The sequence below is a fragment of the Herpailurus yagouaroundi genome, unplaced genomic scaffold (genome assembly GCF_014898765.1).
Source record: "Herpailurus yagouaroundi ecotype Mexico unplaced genomic scaffold, PumYag 139, whole genome shotgun sequence".
In the NCBI taxonomy this organism is placed as follows: domain Eukaryota; kingdom Metazoa; phylum Chordata; class Mammalia; order Carnivora; family Felidae; genus Herpailurus; species Herpailurus yagouaroundi.
This window is the reverse complement of record NW_024412394.1, coordinates 66,799,223-66,819,604: the sequence shown is the minus strand read 5'-3', so window position 1 is coordinate 66,819,604 and position 20,382 is coordinate 66,799,223. Positions and strand designations below refer to the sequence as shown.

At 41.9% G+C, this 20,382-nt stretch overlaps 1 protein-coding gene across 1 annotated transcript in view; it reads right to left on the bottom strand.

The window, feature by feature from the left end:
- Positions 1 to 20,382, bottom strand: part of FOXO3 (forkhead box O3) — a 123,854-nt gene that overhangs the window by 10,914 nt on the left and 92,558 nt on the right. The window contains exon 3 of the mRNA XM_040474324.1: positions 5,493 to 6,928. Coding sequence (XP_040330258.1) covers positions 5,528 to 6,928 — 1,401 coding nt within the window. The 3' untranslated portion in view covers positions 5,493 to 5,527. The remainder of the gene's footprint in view (positions 1 to 5,492; positions 6,929 to 20,382) is intronic.

The window sequence follows — 20,382 nt, the reverse complement described above, 5'->3', positions numbered from 1 at the left end:
TGTACGTAAGTCAATTTGACAATAAATTATATTAAAAAAATTTTTTTTTTCAACGTTTATTTATTTTTGGGACAGAGAGAGACAGAGCATGAACGGGGGAGGGGCAGAGAGAGAGGGAGACCCAGAATCGGAAACAGGCTCCAGGCTCCGAGCCATCAGCCCAGAGCCTGACGCGGGGCTCGAACTCACGGACCGCGAGATCGTGACCTGGCTGAAGTCGGACGCTTAACCGACTGCGCCACCCAGGCGCCCCTAAATTATATTTTTTAAAAAAGGCTCTGAGAAACCCTGCTGGAAACATCGAAACATCCCTATTTCACTGTTTAACATGGTAGTCCTCAAATTTGACCACAGAATGCATTTTCTACATAATACCCAGGAATACCTTGAGGATCTGTATTCTGTGAAACACTTTGAGAAACACTCATTTACAGGATCTCTAAATATCAGAAGTATTACTAGTTTTCATACCAAAAAATGTTTTTAAACAAATTTTACTTTTTTACCATTTTTAAAAACTTATTTATTTTATTTGGTGGGGGGGGGGGGGGGGAGGGGCAGAGGATCTGAAGCGGGCTCCGTGCTGACAGCAGAGAGCCCGATGCAGGGCTCAAACTCATGAACCACAAAATTATGACCTGAGCCAAAGTTGGACACTTAACCAAATGAGCCACCCAGGCTCCCTTCAAAACAAAATTTTAACTCATTTTAGTTTTTGGAACTTCAAAACAATTTGGACGATGGGGGAAAGTAATGTTTTTTAAATCAAATGAACACATTAATAAAACCAGGGTGAAGTGGGGGATGCCTCTTACAAAGTGGGGATTCTCCACCTTGGAATGAAAATCTAGCATTAAAGCATGCATCTCCAAGTCGGAAAGAGCAAGCAGTCAGCAAACATCCTTCTCCCCGCCCCAGGAACAAGGCAGCCCCCTGGCCAATCTCTCCAGTAATAGCACAGAAGTAGATCCCGTCAAGGTCCTTTCTCCAGTTTCCATACAGAAAGGGAAGCCTTATGAGAAGCATATGTGGCACCTGGGGGAAGACTGTACTTGAGAAGATGTTATTTTTTTAATTTATGTATTTTGAGAGAGAGAGACAGAGAGAGAGAGAATATGAATCTCAAGCAAGTTCTGTGCTGTCAGCGTAGAGTCCAACGTAGGACTCAATCCCACAAACCATGAGATCATGACCTGAGCCGAAATCAAGAGACAGATGTTAAACCGACTGAGTCACCCAGGCACCCTGAAACTTTATTTATAAGATGTTGAGTATTGAGAATTATGAACCCTGGAAAAAGAAGCATTTAGTGGGAGCTTAAAGTTTACAAGAATTTCCAGTAGTAATTCAGGTGATTTTCACCCCATTTATTCATGCTCCACAGAAGCTCTGTGGCCAAAGAGACCGTCCAGAAAGCCATTTATAAATGCAACTGCTTAAAGTGAGAGTCATTCAGGCTCTGTCCCTTTGCCCAGGAAGAGCAGCCTCAGTGCTGGGTATCACAGCTTGCCAGAGAAAAGGATGTATGTAAGGAGTATACCAGCCTCTGCACAGAAAACCCCTTTTCACAGCTATGTCAATTTTCCTTTACTGTTGTCAACGCTAAAAGGATCCAGACAGCCATTCTCTCAATGAATGACAGTTCAGACTGCAGCCTCTTTTAAAGGTAAGAATAAAGATCCCTGCAGATGAAGAATTCTTGAGGCTGGCATATTGTAACCAAAGAGTAGACTACAGTCACAAGTGCAAGTAACAGGGTATATTCTCCATGCAATACCTACAGATTCATATTTATCATACATTATACTGCCTAACACAGAAATATCTACATCAAGAAAAAGATCATGACATAAATAGCCTACATTGTCTGTATTTGGTCAGAATTAGTTCTATTACCCAACATGAATATGTAACAGATCACAGCATTCAAATATTAGTTCAACAAGTATCAAAGATTTGCTCCTTTTGGAAAGCAGCCTAAATATAAATTCTAAATGGCCTCCAGCACTAGATCCTGCTGTTTTCACACTAGTATACCACTGTTTCTTTTTAGTTCTGGATCATCACGTATCTCTTACTAGGGCCACTTTGTGGAAAGAATATTAGAATGCGGAAACATTCTTTCTTGATGTTTTCCATTCTTTATCTCCAAGTAGTTTAAAACTAAATACTGGGCTGTTCCCTAATGGGGTCTCCAAATGTCAAAAGGTGAAGATGAATGAAGGAGCTTGTGAACTTAGGCATCTTTTGACCTCAAAACTACAGTGAGGTCAAGGCTGCTTTCCCACTGAGAGGAGACCCACGTCAGATACAGGAGGGCTCCATGGAAGCTCAGCGTTGCAACCACCACACTAGCTCACAGACAACTCCACTGCCAATTTCAAAGTATGTGCACCACGCTTTATAGAGAAGAAAGTGCCCTTCACATCCCAGTAGCTGGCACTGGTAAAAAGGTATCGTTCTTTTTTCTTTTCCAGATAGACCCACAGATCAAAGGATTTTACACATAGTCTAAGATGAATGACGTGTGTGTGAAACACCCAGCCCTCCAGAGAAGCACCTCTCCACGGCTCTCCAGAAGGACTGTCAACTGGACAGAGCCGTTCCGTTTACTACACAACTACACAACTGCAATTTAGGGCCACGTGACCCTCAGTTTAGGCAGGAAAGGAGTTTGGAGAACACCATGGCGACTTGTTTAAAAAAAAAAAAAAAAAAAAAGCCAAACCAAGAAAGCTATTCTAGAACAACTCTTGGGAAGCTGGGGTACTTCATTTGGGAGAAGAGAGGTCTGAGGTTGTGACTTCAGGCCTGTTCTGTGAATTTAAGAGTCTTCAATAATGTGATAGACACAAGTAAGTTTAAAGGTAAATATACTTCAGGTCACATGTGCTCCTGGCAGTTTAGAAGAACAACTCATTCCAAAGCAATATGGAAATCCTACACCTAGAAACCAGACTCCCTCAAAGACCCCATCGTCTTTAGGATGCTTTTTCTCTTGCTCTGATCACATTGAGCTAGTTTACTTTCAGGACATTTTTGGTGGCTTTTCATTTTTAAATGAAGAAATATCTTCTCAAAAGAAACTCCCCAAAATGTTGTGAGAAAAAGGTGACTAAACGATCCTAAAGCTCCATTAGGGCATAATAAAATGCATTATCCCAAAAGTGGTTATTTATTATTCAAATAATAATTCATTAAACATGTTTTTAAAATGTAAGTATTTAAATCTCCCTTAAAATATTTTTATACAATCTTTTAGAATTATACATATACAAGAAAGGTCTGCTATTCAACTAAAAAGAAAACCTACACTTGAAAAATTACACAAAAATTGATACTACATTTTCTCCTGAACTCTTTTCAACAAATTAGAAAGTGGGTCTCCTTTACAACTCTACCAAAATTAAAATTTACTTGTGTCATTAGAAGCCACAATCACATTCCACTTCTTAAAGGAAAACAAACTATCTATTCTTCTAAAAGCCAAATGTCTCTATTTCTCAAGGCAAAATCTTCACAGTCTGAGTTCTGGTACTGAACTGGCTGACATGCAAGTGTGTCACCCTATTTAGCTTCCATTACAGTCTTTTTACCATCTCAAGGGCTATTGAATGACTGAAAACAGATGTCTGAGTCCCATTAGGGGCCCGCTTATGCCTGGGAAAGCTGAGAAGCTGCAGCACCGCAACACTCTTGACACTCCCCTTTCTACAACTACCCCGTGAGCTGCAGTGAGTTCACCATAGGGGACCCTTGTAATTCCTTCACCAGGGCAGAGGGTTAAACAAGGCTCCGGGTTTTTATGGCTTTGAATCGCATTTCCCTTTTACACCATTTAAAGAAGGGTGTAAGGAGCTTACTGAGGTTTTTTAAAAAGAGGAGCTGGGGCACAGAACAGACAGAGCTCTTGAACATGGGTAGGGTCTGGAGGCACAAACCTGTCAGCAGAATACCCCAGTGCTCATGTTACTTCTTAAGGAGAGTTTTGGGGCAAGCTTGTGTATTTCTGCTATGCTGGCTTCAGTTCAGAGCACTTCCTATTTTTTTCTACTTAGAGAAAATTAGGGAAAACTATCATGGTTCAAGCCATTCAGGAAATACGGATTTTGGGTCCAGCTGTGTGACCTTCAGCAAACTACTTAGCCTTTCTGGGCTCTGTGCTTACTCTTCTATCAATCAGTATGTTTACCTAATTACACCATACTTATTTCAGCCCACTGCAGTTTTACAAGCACTTCCATATACTTCGGTGCATTTGATGCTTAGAATAACCCTGTGAGAGGTAACAAAGGGGCTATTCTACTCATTTTTATAAGAGTGGAAATTGAGGCTCAGAAGCTAAGTGGCACACCCCTGATAGTGGCCAGAAACTAGCAGAAGTGAAACTGAACCCTTGATTTCTGATTTTAATAAAATGCTTTTCTTACCACATCATGTTATATGATCCTTCTGGTTCCAACAGTATTAAAATGCCACAATTTAAAAAAATCTCTTCCCCCTTTTGCAATTCACGTCACTGTTAGGAACCTGACCTCACTTACACGTTGAGGAACAAGAAGCACATGACCAAGTGCTCTCTTTCTCATTCACATAAAAACGGTTTCCAATGTAATCTTTTGCTCTCTAAATGCTTGTATGCTGAACGCTAACTCATAAACAGGATTAGTCCTATGGTGAAGAATCTAACAGATCTTGTTTTTTTTGTTTTTTTGTTTTTTTTAATGTTTATTTTTGAGAGAGACAGAGTGCAAACAGGGGAGGGGCAGAGAGAGAGAGGGTGACACAGAATCCGAAGCAGGATCCAGGCTCTGAGTTGTCAGCACAGAGCCCGACATGGGGCTCGAACTCACAGACCTCAGTGAGATCATGACCTGAGCTGAAGTCAGATGCTTAACCGACTGAGCCACCCAGGCACCCCTAATAGATCTTGCTTTTGGTGGAAATACTCATGCATGAAAGAGTCCAGAATATATATTCTACAGTTAAATTAGAAGTACCTGTGAATTGTTACTTCACTGGAAAAAGATGAAGAAACCATAACATGGAAGATCGACAAAGGTGGTGTTGGACCTGAGCATCTAAGAATGTCTTCTGGCTGGGTCCTTAACCTTGAAGTTTGTGTAACCTAAGGTCTCCCTTCCTCCCCCCTTTCCATTCTATCCTCATCCATCCATCAAGTAGGGAGACCTGTATCATAGGTAAGCGAGGATGACTAGATACAAAAAAAGAAAAAAAGAATAGAATGAAATATCTGAATATGTGTATGTTCTTTTTACTAGCAGTAAAATTCCTGAGCTGTCAGCAAACTGCGGAGAGGGGCACCTGATGGCCCTGACTTGGAGGTGAACAGGTTGGGAGCCATGTACCGTGTACCACTGCTCCATGGTTCTCGATTTCTCAATGTGGAGTAAAGTTCAAAGTAAATAAAAGTCAGCCTCCCGCCAATTAACCACACTTTGTTATTAAATGCCATAGCATTGGGCACTGACCTGCTTTGCCCACTTCCCCTTTCCTCAGTGATCCTTCAGCCTGGCACCCAGCTCTGAGATGAGGCCTGCTTAGCACCAGTGAAGTTCCCCACGTTCAAACCAACAACATTCTGTGTGGAGATGAGGGAATCAAAATTAAAATCCAACCCATCGGCATCCATGAGTTCACTACGGATAATGGACTCCATGTCGCACTCCAAGCTCCCATTGAACATGTCCAGGTCCAAGTCGCTGGGGAACTTCTCGTGGCCCACGACGGGAAGGTTTGCACTAGCTGAGTACAAGGAGGAGCCTGAGAGAGAGTCTGAGAGGGTTTGCATAGACTGGCTGACAGGAGATTGTTGCTGGTGTTTGACTGACCCAAGGCTGCTGGAGTCGCTCAAGCCCATGTTGCTGACAGAATTCGACAAGGCACGGCTGCCACCGAGAGCGCCCTGGGTTTGGTGCTGGTGGTGGAGCAAGTTCTGATTGACCAAACTCCCCTGGTTAGGCTGGGCAGCAAAGGACATCATTGGGTCATTTCGAAGCATCACGTTCCGGCGGGAGTTCTGGGCAGACACAGCGGTGCTGGCCTGAGACATCAAGGGGTCTGACTGGGTCATCATGACATCGCTGTGGCTGAGTGAGTCTGAAGTGAGCAGGTCCTGGAGTGTCTGGTTGCCATAGTGTGACATGGAAGAGAAGGTAGCTGGCTTGTTCTCTTGGATGGTCTGCATGGGAGACTGGCGCAGGGAATTCAGAGATGAGGGTCCAAACACCGTGCTATTGAAGGAGCTGGTTGGAGAGCCCAGGCCAGAGCCCTTGGCGGTGTATGGGAAGCTAGAGCTCCGCTGCATGAGCCCTCCGGTGGGCGATGGCTGGGACGATGGGAGTGTGATGTTATCCAGCAGGTCATCCATGAGGTTGTCAGAGAGCCCATCATTCAGATTCATGGTGCCCGCCATGTCGGTCAGCCGTGGTAGCTCCACGGTGCATGGCTTACTTACAGAGGGTGACAGGCTAGCTGAGCTGCTGTAGAGCATGGGGGAGAGCGGTGCATCATCATCCTGGACGTCATCCAACTCCGTGCTTGCCAAGATGGGTGACAGGCGGCCACTGACCGTGCTGGCATTGGAATTGGTGCGTGAGCGGAAGTCGGTCCACGCATCCAGCTCGTCACTGCTGCGTGACGTGGGGCTACCAGGCCACTTGGAGAGCTGGGAAGGACTGTCATCTGCTGACTCGGGGGCTGTCTGCAGGGCTGCCTTCTTCTTGGCTGCACGGCCACGACTCTTGGTATACTTGTTGCTGTTGTCCATGGAGACAGCCCGCCGCCGGGGTGCCTTCCCGCTCTTCCCCCCATCAGGGTTGATGATCCACCAAGAGCTCTTGCCAGTCCCCTCATTCTGGACCCGCATGAAACGGCTGTGCAGTGACAGGTTGTGCCGAATAGAGTTCTGTGGAGAGAATGGAAAATGCAAAATATGAGACAAAATGGACCAAAACTAAGCAGCCAGAAGTAGTCAATCAGACTTATGTTTAAAAGCCTCCTTAGTTTTTGGAGGATTAAAAAGAAAAAAAAAAAAAAGATAAACATTTGTATGATATGCTCCCCACCCAGCTCGGAACAATGACAACATTGTAAATGGCCAATTGTGGTATTTAGGAGGTGGGAGATGGTTTCATATCCAGGAGATGCTGGAAATGTATATGCTCAATGACATTGTTTTCCCCAAATTCCTAAGTTTTGTTGTCCTTTTCTAGAATACTATTTCCTACACTGAAGTTCACACTTATATAATTTTATTACCACAGCACTCTTCCATTTTGCAACAAACCTCCCTGGCTCTCTAAGGGTAATTAATCACTCAAGGGGCTACTCTATTTTCTTATGGTTCCCTCCTCCACTAGTATAAAGGCAGCATCTACCTTTTCTTAATCACTACTATAAACTCAACTGGTGTGAATTGTTACCTATCCTTTCTATAACTCCATCTCTTCCTGCCATAATTTCATACCTGTCTGCCAGGTATAAGAAAAAAAAATGGTGGGGTGCTTGTGTGGCTCCGTGGGTTAAGCATCCAACTCTTGATTTCAGCTCAGGTCATGATCTCATGGTTCATGAGATCGAGCTCCATGTCGGGCTCTGAGCTGACGGTGTGGAGCCTGCTTGGGATATTCTCTCTCTCTCTCTCTTCCTCTCCCTCTGCCCCTTCTGTGCTCACACTCTCGTTCTCTCTCAAAATAAACATTAAAAAAAAAAAAGGGGGCGCCTGGGTGGCACAGTCGGTTAAGCGTCCGACTTCAGCCAGGTCACGATCTCGCGGTCCGTGAGTTCGAGCCCTGCGTCGGGCTCTGGGCTGATGGCTCGGAGCCTGGAGCCTGTTTCTGATTCTGTGTCTCCCTCTCTCTCTGCCCCTCCCCCGTTCATGCTCTGTCTCTCTCTGTCCCAAAAATAAATAAACGTTGAAAAAAAAAATTTTTTTTAAAAAAAAAAAAAGAAGAAGAAAATGGTAGAGTAAAATTTGCTGAGTTGACAGAAATAAGCAAGTTGCCCATTCAGAACAATTTCAAGTAATTTATATAGATATTTCCCTTCCAGGCAATGCAGTCTGAGCATAGTAACTTCCTTCCAAAGAGTTCAGTCTGGAAAGGAGGGAAAAAGTAACTTGACAGTAGAGAAACAAACACTATCTCAGGTGATCGAGGTCAACATCAATAGGGCTAAGTCATGTTGATAATATGTACTCTTGATATGATACGATGAAAATGGTACCCTCTTTTGTAGTCTTCCTTCTAAAAACCGTCACCCCAGTCTAACTATGAGAAAAACATCAGACAAATACCAATTAAGGGGCATTTAAAAAATGTCTGTTGCATACTCTTCCCAACTGTCAGACCCACAAGGAATCTAAGGAAGAACGATGATTAAATGTAACGTAGCAACCTGGACAGGATGCTGGAACAGAAAAAGGACATTAGGTAAAAATGAGGGAGATCTGAATAACGTATGGACTTCAGTAAGGTATTAATATTAGTTCATTAGTTATGGCAAATGTACTAAACTTTAAGGTAAGATGTTAACAACGGGAAACTTGATGTTGGGATATGAGAACTCTGCAGTAGTTTTCCAACTTTTCTGTACATTTAAAACTATTTCATATTAAAGGATTAAAAAAAAAGAGTAAAATATCTTTAAAATCCTAACAACTGCAGCCATCTTGCAAGATCTTCCTCTCAGCTTGGTAGATAAGCTTGGTTGGCTGGGATGACCTAGATCCAGTCCTATCTCTGCAATGATCAACCATGTGACCTTGAGCAAATCATTTAATCTGTCTGCAACAACTTCACTTCTCTATCTTCATTATAGCCATAACAACATCCAAACCATCCCTCCCTGACAGGGATGATGTAAGAATGATATATGGTAATATGCTTTAGGAACTGATCACTCTACCAAGTCAGGGTGTTCTTATTGCTATTATAAAACACAGAGTCCATGGTGGGGAGAGCTCATCACCTGATGCGGGCTCATTCTAATCTATAAAATGCCTCATGTGCAGTAAAAGAGAGGAGATGATGGTCTTCTCCACATCTGGAACAGAAACTACAGGACAGATGAGTTTTTACTCACAAGTTAAAGACAAAAAGTATTGCCTTGTGCAGTATATGAAATACAAATAATCCTAGAAGTTCCCATAGTTTTTAAAAAATTGGCAATCACGGAGTGCCTGGGTGGCGCAGTCGGTTAAGTGTCCGACTTCAGCCAGGTCACGATCTCGCGGTCCATGAGTTCGAGCCCCGCGTCGGGCTCTGGGCTGATGGCTCAGAGCCTGGAGCCTGTTTCCGATTCTGTGTCTCCCTCTCTCTCTGCCCCTCCCCTGTTCATGCTCTGTCTCTCTCTGTCCCAAAAATAAATAAACGTTGAAAAAAAAAATTGGCAATCACCACTGTATTTATGTAGAAGATACAAATACATGTGTTCTACCAGAATGTTTTTAGAACGCAGAAAGTGGGCAGGATTTTACCATAAGTAACTCAAAATACTCAGTGATTCCCATGTATGTGTTCCTATGTAAGGAGGGCCTGCAGTTCAGGTTGGGCAATGAACATGAACAACCACGGGTCATAAGTTGGCATTTCTATGATATGCCCATAAAGACACAGTTGAGAGAAAAAAACAGGCAACATAGTGAGTATCTGATAAGACGAATGTTGCCCAGGAGACTATATACTCTGATTCCCTTTTACTCTTCTGGTTTTTAAAAGAATAATGGAAACCAATTTGACAATAAATTTCATATTAAAAAATAAATAAATAAATAAATAAATAAATAAATAAATAAATAAAATAATGGCATGTCTACTAATGGTTCAGAAATTATGTTTCTTTAAAAAGTAAAACCCTTAATAAAACAGATTCAAAGCACGTTCTTAAAATTCACTCTGTAGGGTTCAAAAAGCAGGCAGGTGCAAGGTGGTTCTACTATCTGAGTACTCAAATGACTAGATATATTAAATAAAAAACTTAAACTTCTTGGTGAAAACAGGAAGGTTCTGAAGCTATATGGGAGCAATGTGGAACCCTGGCCAGGCCCCTCTGCTCTAGGTTTTGGAATGAGTTCATATAACACCTAGGATTAATAATGACCAATCTTAAGTATCCTGTTATCCCCTCTTTAAAAAGCACTTGAGGGGGAAGGAGTGTGCCTGGATGGCTTAGTCTGTAACATCAGACTCTTGATTTCGACTGAGGTCATGATCTCATGGTTCTGGAATTTGACCCCAACATGGGCTGCTATCAGCACAGAGTCTGCTTGGGATTCTTTCTTTCTCCCTCTCTCTCTGCCCCTTCGCCATTCACGGGTGCATTCTCTCTGAAAATAAATAAACTTAAAAAAAAAAAAAAAGCTCTTAGAGAATAGTATTTTTTAAATGTATTTTTATTTTCACCAATTCCAAACCAACTACAAAAAAAAGGAACACTTTACAGAATTCCAAAATGCCCTACATGAACTTTCTAATAGTCATCTATTACTACAACTCTAAACTTCAACAATGTATATGTATAATTTAACAAAATTTCAAGCTACAATTGCCTAAAATTTGTAGACAGAAATTAAGCTTCTGTAAGGACATGTGGTAAAGGGGCTGGAATACCCACATTTAGGACCAGAAGCACAGGACAAGATGTCAGGGCCCAGAGCCCTGATCTCAAGGGTGAAGAAATGAGAACCTGCCTAATTAGAGCACTGCCAGTTACTGAGCCATAGCTTTTAAATTCATGGTCTCTAATCCTTATAATAAACCTGCAAAGTTGGTATCAGTGCTCTCATCATCTATATGAGGGCTCAGGCTGAGAGATATTAAATAACTTACAGCAGGGTCACACTGCCTATATAACCCAAAGTGAAATTTGTTTTCCGTACTCAAATCCAATGCTTTTACTATATAACCTTTCACAGGTTTGTCACCAAATTATTTCGAAGTCATCGTTTAACCTATTTCTGTTAACATTTTAAAGAAACATTTAATAAAGAACAAGGATATAAAAGCACAACTTTATTACTGTAATTCTGTTTATGAAATAGGGATAATAATTTGATAGGTCTTTCCTAAATTAAAAATAAACCTTTTTTTTTTTAAAGAAAGTCTTTCAGAAGAACTAACAAGAAAGTGAAGGCTCACACAGCCCATGTTTGTGTTTCTTTACTAAGGAGGCCATGATAGCATTCCTTCTAGGGAGAGGGCAATGGTCACCATACCAACCAATGTTAACTGTCCTTAGGTTCTGAAACAAAACCTGACTTATTAAATCGGTGACTAGCTTCAGTTTCCACTCTTTGCTCTACTCTTGTTTTAGAGATTATTACTAGCAGAATGCATGCCCTTAGGCATATTACCTACACAACACTCAGACAGGTTTTTCAGGTTATATGACCAAGACAACACAATGCCACCACCATTGTGACAGTCCCCTATCTCAGGAGCCTCTATACATATAGGCTGGCCAGCTTCCCATTTATAAAATCCATAATTCATTTATAAAATCCAAAGGCCAATAAATATGGTCCTTCTGTCCATTTCCAGTTCAAATGCTCCCTCATCCTAACAAGGTGGATTCCAGAAATAGATTCTGGTTTTCTTACAGGTCATGATTCTAATCAGTAGTTTCTCTACCTAAATTTTGGGAAAGCAGGAAAAGGTAAATAAATAAATAAATGCCAGATAAAATGTCAGGAGTATGGTGTTTCCCCACACCTTCCCTGATAACAAAAGTTAATGGCGATATGACTTCTGTAAGATTTCAAAGGGATGATACTCCTTCAAATCAGTCCCAGAAATGAGAAGTGGGATTTCTAAAAACAGGCCAACTGTAAAATCTCATGATCTATCATTTAAGTTCTCTAAAGACCTCTATATTATGGTCTGTAAATTAGTTTCCGGTGTACTGTACTTTATTTATTTTTTTTTAAAGTTTATTTATCCTTTTTATAATCTCCTCACCCAATGTGGGGCTCAAACTCACAACCTGAAAATCAAGAGTCACGTGCTCTTCCAACTGAGCCAGCCAGGTGCCTCCCTACTTGTATTTTAAACTATAAAAACCGCCATTGAAAATATTCTATAGTTTTCCACTAATTCATATACCATACAAAACAGTTTATATTTCTAGGATTTTACATTAGTTTGGGGATTGGGAGCTGAAGTAAAGGAAGAATGGCTGGGGTGCCTGGGTGGCTCAGTCGGTTGAGCATCTGACTTTGGCTCAGGTCATGATCTCACAGCTCTGTGAGTTTGAGCCCTGCATCGGGCTCCGTGCTGACAGCTTGGAGCCTCCTTCGGATTCTGTGTCTCCCTCTCTCTCTGCCCCTAACCTACTTGCATTCTGTCTCTGTCTCTCTCAAAAATAAAACATTAAAAAAAAAAATGCTGTGACAAGACTAGAATTAACTTTTCTAATACTTTGTAAGGCAAGCCATTGTTAATTGGCTGAAGTACTAAGGATGTGTTTTCCTTAATGTTAACTTGATAAGGTAAATATTAACAACCAAAAGTCCTATTGCTAGAGCACAGGCCATTCTGTCATCACACTTACTAAAGGAGCCACGAAGCTACGCTACAACCTCAACCCCAAATCATGTGAATAGTTCTGGTTATTTAAGTTCACTACTAAGAAATCCAGATACTGGAAATTATAGGAAAGCAAACATTTTCTAGGAAGAAACTTTAGTGTCAGGGACAAATATGCCAGTTTTTTTCCCAACCTGCCCCAAAGATTTAGAGAATCCTTAAAGCATCTCTAACACAATGTGTCTGAAGAGAGAGCAGAGAGAAGAATACTCTTCATCCCATTTTATGTCAATGCTCTCTTTTACAAAATGATTTACACCCAAGCAAGCTTGGGACAGAAATGCTTTAGATGCTTTCGATGGAGTTAAATAGGAAGAGATCTGGAAAACCTGTGTCCTGTGTGATTGCAGCTGTATTTAGTGGCCTAATCCTTCAAGGAGGTATGTGCAGAAAGTGTGTGAAGGAGGTAGTATGAAGGAACTCGATTTCACACTTTGGGCTGTGGCCCACAGTCAGCATGAGATTTCTTTGCTTGGTTCTCCTTGAAGAAATTAACATAAAGATGACTGTACTTATCAGAATCTGGTAATTATTTTTCTTGCTCTCCTGAAAGGCAGTTTTCTACTGTAAGATACATTTATTACTAATATTAAAGTGCACATGGTCACTACATATATGCCAACTGATTGTGAAGACACATGGACCCAGAACAGATTAGGTTAGGTGTCCAAGAGAAGCTGCCTGAAATGACCAAGTATTCCCCACTGGAACTTTACAAAGTGGATAATTCACACACACAATTTAAGGTGGCTAATGGAGGTGGGGCAGCATGATGTTGAAGGAAGAGTACAGACTCTGATGTCAGTCAGGTCCGAGCTAGAATCCTGGCTCTGACATTTGTCCAATGACCTTGGGCAACTGAGTGAACCTCAGATGCCCCTTTCACAAAATGAGGATAAAATTACCCTCTCTGCCTAACTCTAGGATCTTCGGGAAGGTTAAATGAAATTACGCATGCAAAGTACTCACTGAAGTGCCAAGCACAAAAGAGGCTCTCAACTGTCAAATCCCACATACGGAAGCAGTGACATCAGAAACGTTCACTTACTGTTTTCCGAGCATCGTATAATTTAAGCCAAAAGGTGAGAGGGCGGCTCCTTCCAGGAAGATTTCAGACTCTTAAAAGTATTTCAAAGGTGCTGTGTCAGTCAGGAGTGACTGGTAATTTCCTAACTGTTGCTACCCTATGTCCACTCCAGCCCCTTCCAACCCATGTTTACCTTGTGGAGACTGTCCACTAACCCAGACACCAGCTGCATGTGCTCCCCCTGGAACACAGAGAGGGTTTTGTCTGGAAGCAACATGTGGTATCAATTTATCTTTCTCAGCAACGGCAACAAGGAATCCACTGACTTTAAAAATAAAAAGGGAGTTGTGTAATTTAACTCTTAAAGGCCCCTGCCTACCTTCCATTTTATTTATTTATTTATTTATTTTTTGAAGACAACCCCTCCCTCTCTTTTTTTGTGCTGTCTCAAAAGTAGCAAAATGAGAGCTATGGCTGTCAACCCCTAAGCCAGACCCATTGCTCCCCACCAGGCAGATTGCAGGCATCCACCTGGCCTTCTAAGGGATTTCAGTGGGGACAATCTGCAAAAGACTGCTTTTAGACACAATATTCATCTACCTTACACATAGGACCAGCATTTCAAGTAGGTCTCACTGCTTTGACTTGTGGGCAATGACAATTCAGAATGAGGCTGCCAAATGCCTGCATTCTAATATATGCATCTCCTGAGCGGTCGATGATAAAGGTCACGTGAAAAGCCCAATGAAAACCACAAGTCACGAGGAGACCCAGGGGGCTGGGTGCCACTGCAGAGTAATGCAAAGATACAGCTTTAGGAGAGGGCCTGGGAAGTGGCCTTTGATTTATAATGACAGGCTCTTTCAAAGGCAGTTCTCTGGACAAGGCCCTGACTTCTCTTAAGTATTAATTCTTTCCCCTGGCTGCCCATTAGAATCACCTGGGGAGGCTTTACATACTCCTGCCCTACTCCCAGGGATTCTGATTCAATTGGTGTGGGTAAGGCTAAGGTAGAGGTGCATTTTTAAAGCTCCCCAGATTGTTCTGTGCAAGGAGAGCTGAGAATCACTGGAATTTCCCCCTTGCCTTTCCAGTGACTGAGACTCTGAGTCCAACCTAACCGTCCCTAGTCTTCCCAGGTCTGGGAAGCAGAATCGGTGTTTTCTAAGTTCAAGTTCCCACCACTTAGAAAATAAGGATTAGAACTGGGGCTATAGAATCAAGCTGTGATTATATGTGCAGAGTAAAACAGAGAGAGTAATTTTTCAGGCCACTGGGATCCAGATTATCTTTTTTCTTAGAAAGAAAAAAAAAAAGGCAAGGGAGACAGGGAAGAAGGGTCCTTGACCTTGTACTGCCTGTGGATGGTCATCTCATTCTGTCCTGTGCCACTTCTCCACCCAGCATGGATAGGCATGGACAGAAAAGAGGACATGTGGGCATTCACAAAACTAAGAATTGATAATAGGCTGAAGACAGGATGAGCTGGGACAGTAGCTAATCCCTATAATTTTCAGGAGCCTCCCTGAATTAGCATGCAATCTCATACAATCCCTTTCATAGACTATCCTTCAAGCAAAATGCCAAAAAGACAGACTGGGTAAAAATAACTACTGAAAAAGCCACACCCCAATCCTGAGGTACTTATCAGCTCCCACTGTTAAGACAGCAAAATATCACTTGATGAACTTCCTGAGGATATATTCAGTCTCAAAAATAATAATCACATATTCCATTTCTCATTCCTTCTCATTCCTCAACTGTGCAAAACACTACATCATTACACTCAGGGCAAAGATCCTTGAGTGGACATGACAAAGAGCCAAGTAGTGCCGCCATCTGAGGGGCAAGTGTGAGGCTGGTCCTTCTTATTAGAAACTGGTAGAGTCTAGGTTTTAGCTAGCTTCCACTAGATTTTATCTTCTTTGGGGCTAACCTGTTGTTCAAAAGCAAGTACAGAAAGCATGATAGCATAAAACAGACCTGAAATCAGAAACAGTTATTATTTCTGACTATATGGAATACCAGCTGTAATAGGCAAGCAAGCCTTTTAGACAGAGAAGAAAACTTAAATAAACATTCACATAAAGCATTGCACAATCAACCCTGATGTGTAAGACAAGTCCCAGGCTAGCTCTACTCTTACTCTTGTTTAAAACACTAAGTTTAAACCATTAAGGGACTTATTTTAAAAAGACAATGTTCTAAAATAAATATTGTCAGGAACTTGGCTGAAGGATTAAATTTCCAGCTTGAAACAAGATTTCTGTTAAATTTGCTAACAATAATCCTCTACCCACAGAGACCTCCTTTGAAAATTAACGTTTGCTTCAAGTTTTCATGCAGTAAGTGACAGGTTCTAGTCTCTCACTAAACCGAATAAAATAATAGCAATCATCTGATAATCAGCATAATGAACCCATTCTTTACCCAAGCAAAATGAGACACATGAGGCTTTCTTAGAAGAGGAAGGGCTGGGCAGACAATTTGTCCTGCCCTCAAATGAAAAAAAGGAATCCTAGATAGGAAGAAAGTTCTCTCGAAGAGCATGAAAAAGACGGCTACTACTCTACTGCAGTCTTGTTGGATTTTCTATGTGGCTTTTATTTTCATATTAATTTTTTTTTTCATTTAGTAATCTTTTCAAGCTCTTCCACAGCTGTTTCTGTTCTTGGAGGGCAAGAGGGAACATTCCATTCCTTACAGCCAAACCTGCACTTCCGGCACAAAGAGAACCCTGGCAGCCTTGCAACCTCTGCCCACACCCACTGTCGGCAGCACCCTGCCCCTCCCCATGAGCCCTCCTGCTTCCAATCCCCTGCCCATCCTTCTCCCCAGACTGAGGGAGAAGCAGTTAAAGGCATGCAGTCAATAGAATTACAATCCCCAGAAAGCAGGTTAAAGTTATAGCCTTTGGCAGCTCCTGCTCTCTTTCTCCAAGCTTCTTCCCTGATGTTGTTACTGAATCCATTTCCCTTTCCCACACGGGCACACACTATGTCAATTCCCTGTGGAGACCATGCACAGCTAGCTACACGAAATGGATGCCTCAAAGGGTTAAACACCATGAAGTTACAGAACATTCTTGAAATGGACTCCACAGAGTAGAACAAAGTAGAACAGAAATAGTTTTACTATTAACATAATTTTCACTTAGATTAAAAAACAATAAAGCTACAAGTTTTTCCAGTTTGAAAATTTATTGTGGGTGGAAACAGAATAAAAAGGCCTTGGAAATACATGACCAGAATTCAGGAATACATCAGAGTTTAATAATCACTTTCATGGCATTATATAAGTGATCAGAGCAGGAAGTTCAGTAAAAAGTAAACTGGGGAAAATGGAGAGGGCTGTGAAACCCATCTAGTAACACGCAGCCTTAACTTTATAGTGAAAGAAACAAAGGGCCAAAGAGATACAAGGGAGTACCTGAAGTCAATCAGCTAGTAAGTGGACGCCACGCTGAGACAAACTCTGATCTCCTGGCCTTAAGGTAGAACAGTAATACCCAGAAACAACGTCGGTTCCAATGTCTGGATTACCACACTGGTTAAAGGGATGAAGTGCAGGGAGCACAAAGCATGGGTAGGTAGTATCTTCTACCCACCCATCCAGCCAGCCACCAAGCCATCCAACTTCAGTCTGCCTTGTTTTATAATTTGAGGAGAACGTGTCTCCCCAAACACATATAGAACTCTTCACAACCAGACACCATGTCTTATTATAGCTTTAGCACCTGGCATGGGGCCTGGTACATAGTAGGTGTTCAAAAAAATATTTGTTTAATCAGTGAATTGGTGAAAAGGGGCAACAGCCACAAAACAAACCTGAATTATACTTGGCAATGTTATAAAACATGAGCTCAATGACCAATCCTCACGTGAGTGAAGATGGAAATAACCATCCACTGTAAAATGTGAAGTAGCAAGTCTCCCCTTTGAGTATTAACTTCAATTATACAATCCAATTTCCAAAAACAAGATGACAGCCTAATTAGTAGATTTACGGTTCTCTGTAATAAGAGATGCTAAGAAGGGCAACATGACAGTGTGTGAGCTACTTGGAGGAGCAAGGGCTTGGCACAAAGGTGTCATGTCCATCTAGGGAGAAGAGCTGACTCCTTACCTGCCTTGAGATGCTAAAGGGCCTCATTCTTGGTAATGAGGTTGGCCCAGAGCCCTCAGAGGCAGACTCAAAATCATAGAGAACACACTCTGGTACTAAGTCTCCTCCAAGGCACATCCAAAGAAAAACAAGAACAGAAAAATCCAAAAGAAGAGTCTACTTCACCTGCAATCTGAAAGAACTTAATGTATTTGACATCTACCAAGGCCAAGTCTCTGTGCTTGACAAACCTAATCTCACTTATTTTCACGACAAGCCTGTCAGGAGGAAACTGAGGTACAGAAAATTTAAGTAGCTTGTCTGGTGGTGCTAGTAATCAAGCCCAAGGCTAACTCCAGAGTGAAGCTCTCACCACTGTCCGTATATGTTTCCCTCTGACATCACCAAACTGCCTAAGGAGAGAGGCACCACTAACAGGTGACCAAGGAACATGAAGGAACAAGAACAAAAATCTATGTTACTGAATGACATGTTCCCATCTCTAAGTTTCTGCACATGGTCCCTAGGATTATGAAAAGAAGGGAAAGAGTGGAAGAATGACTAGCTATGAAGTCAGCCTTGTTGAAACCAGATCATGTTTAGAAAGGACACCTTTTTTCTCAGATATACCCCAAAAGAGACACTACTGGCATGTCCTAACCTGACCTGGGATCACCTCTTTTAGGGAACAACCAAACAAGATTACTGCCATAAACTATTAAGTATCCAGGTCTTCCTCTGTGGCACGTCTGGTGGCTTCTGTGCTCAGAGAGCATTAACCCATTAGTGAGTCAAGTCAGTATTACCTGGCCATCCTTGGCAGACCTATTCAGGCTCTGAAACAGCTGGCACCGTGCTGTGGATCCTCAAGCCAGAGACATCAGGCAAAGCCAGGCAAATGTCTGCTTTGTCCTGACCTTGCCATTACGAGGCTTAATCTGAAACAGGGACTCAGCTCTATACTATTTTAAACATGTAATTAGTTTATTATAGAGCCAGAAAAGATTAGCTTTCTTTAAATCTATGTGAATTTTAAAATATGCCTTTGCCTGCCAACTGACAGCATGATCAGGATGCTTCTGTTTAACCTCAATCAAACACTGGTAGAAAACTGCTTTAAGTTTGTATATGCATGCTATTTTATTATTTGTCTTCTGGCAACAAAAGCTGCAGAAACAGAAATCACTGACAATGCCTGCAAGCACATTAAAGGGATGGCTGTGGAGGTGCTGAGTGGGTGAGTTAAACAGCTTGAGTTTGTCATCTGAAATCCAGGAAAACTGCTTTTCTGTTCTTGGTTTACAATCCCTTCCTTCACATGAAATTCACTGGCTTTAGCGGCACACATACAAACACAACTGTTTCCAGCTCTTCAGATGTTATGGCTCAGAAAAACAATTCTTTTTCATCTTGTTATTTCAAGGGCAACTGATTACTTTTGGGTAGCACCAAAATATATGCCAACGTGTGGGCACAGTCACACAGCTAAGCACAGGCCCACACCCTGGAAAGACCAGGAGGGGTAGAGGCACATTTTTCAGCTAGGGAAGGAAAAAGTTTGGGCTAGGGTTTACAGAACAGACAAGTGTATATGTATTTGGAAGCAGGCTATCTTCCAAATGTCCATGTTAGTTATTCTGATAGTCATCAAAAATCAAGACGATACTGGTAAAAAGCAGAAGACAAAAAAAGTAAATGCCACACAACAGAATATCTCATGTCGGCTACTGCAGAGAAAACAACTGATGGACTTTCTCTTTACAGGAATAAAGAACGCAGCAGACAATTCTGCAAAGTGACTCAGGTCTACAGTACCCTTCTCTTTCCTTTCCACAGCCCAATGACATTCATCTAAAAAGGAGCCTCCTGAGGAACTGCTTTCTCTACCCTGTAACCTTACCTGCATGTGCAGCATTTCACTGCACTGATTTTGCAAGATTTCTTCTTGTTTAAAACCATAGGATGCAAAAGTGGCTGATGACCAATGTAATGATATTGCTAAATGCCAACCAAGTGAATCAACTGTTCATTCCAGGACACTTCTGGGTGCCAATCACACGTACAGATGAGCACCACACAGCTCAAAAGTCCACAGAAAATGATCAACTAAGGAACCAGACACCCATTCCACTGTTCGTGGGGAGTGGTAGTGGTGGTGGACATTTAGATACCAGCACATTTTAACTTAAAATCTAGGATGTTCCTAAATGTACACGTTAATTAGCACTGTTCTCCAAACTATGATGAAAAAGGCTGAATGTGCACGGGATAAGTCAGTTTTTCAAAAGGCCATGAAAGGAATGCAGTACTGTAGTATTAATATGTGCTAGGCTCTAATCTACTTGATGTGTGGGGTAAGCTTGAAAGCACTTAAAAACCTGGAAACACCAGTAGTATAGTATCTATCACCCAAAGGGTAGGAGGGATAATATTAACTGGCAAGGACAGGCACATAAGACACTCTTAGTATGGTGAAGTTAGGGGGTGAGCCCACGCCTCACTTAGCAGGTGTCATAGTGCTCCAGGGCTCACTGGTCCCTGCATACCAACTGTCTGTGACTCCAAGGCCATTCTTTTTTTTAATGTTTATTTATTTGTTGAGAGACAGAGAAAGACTGAGCATGAGCCGGGAGTGGGGGGGGGGGG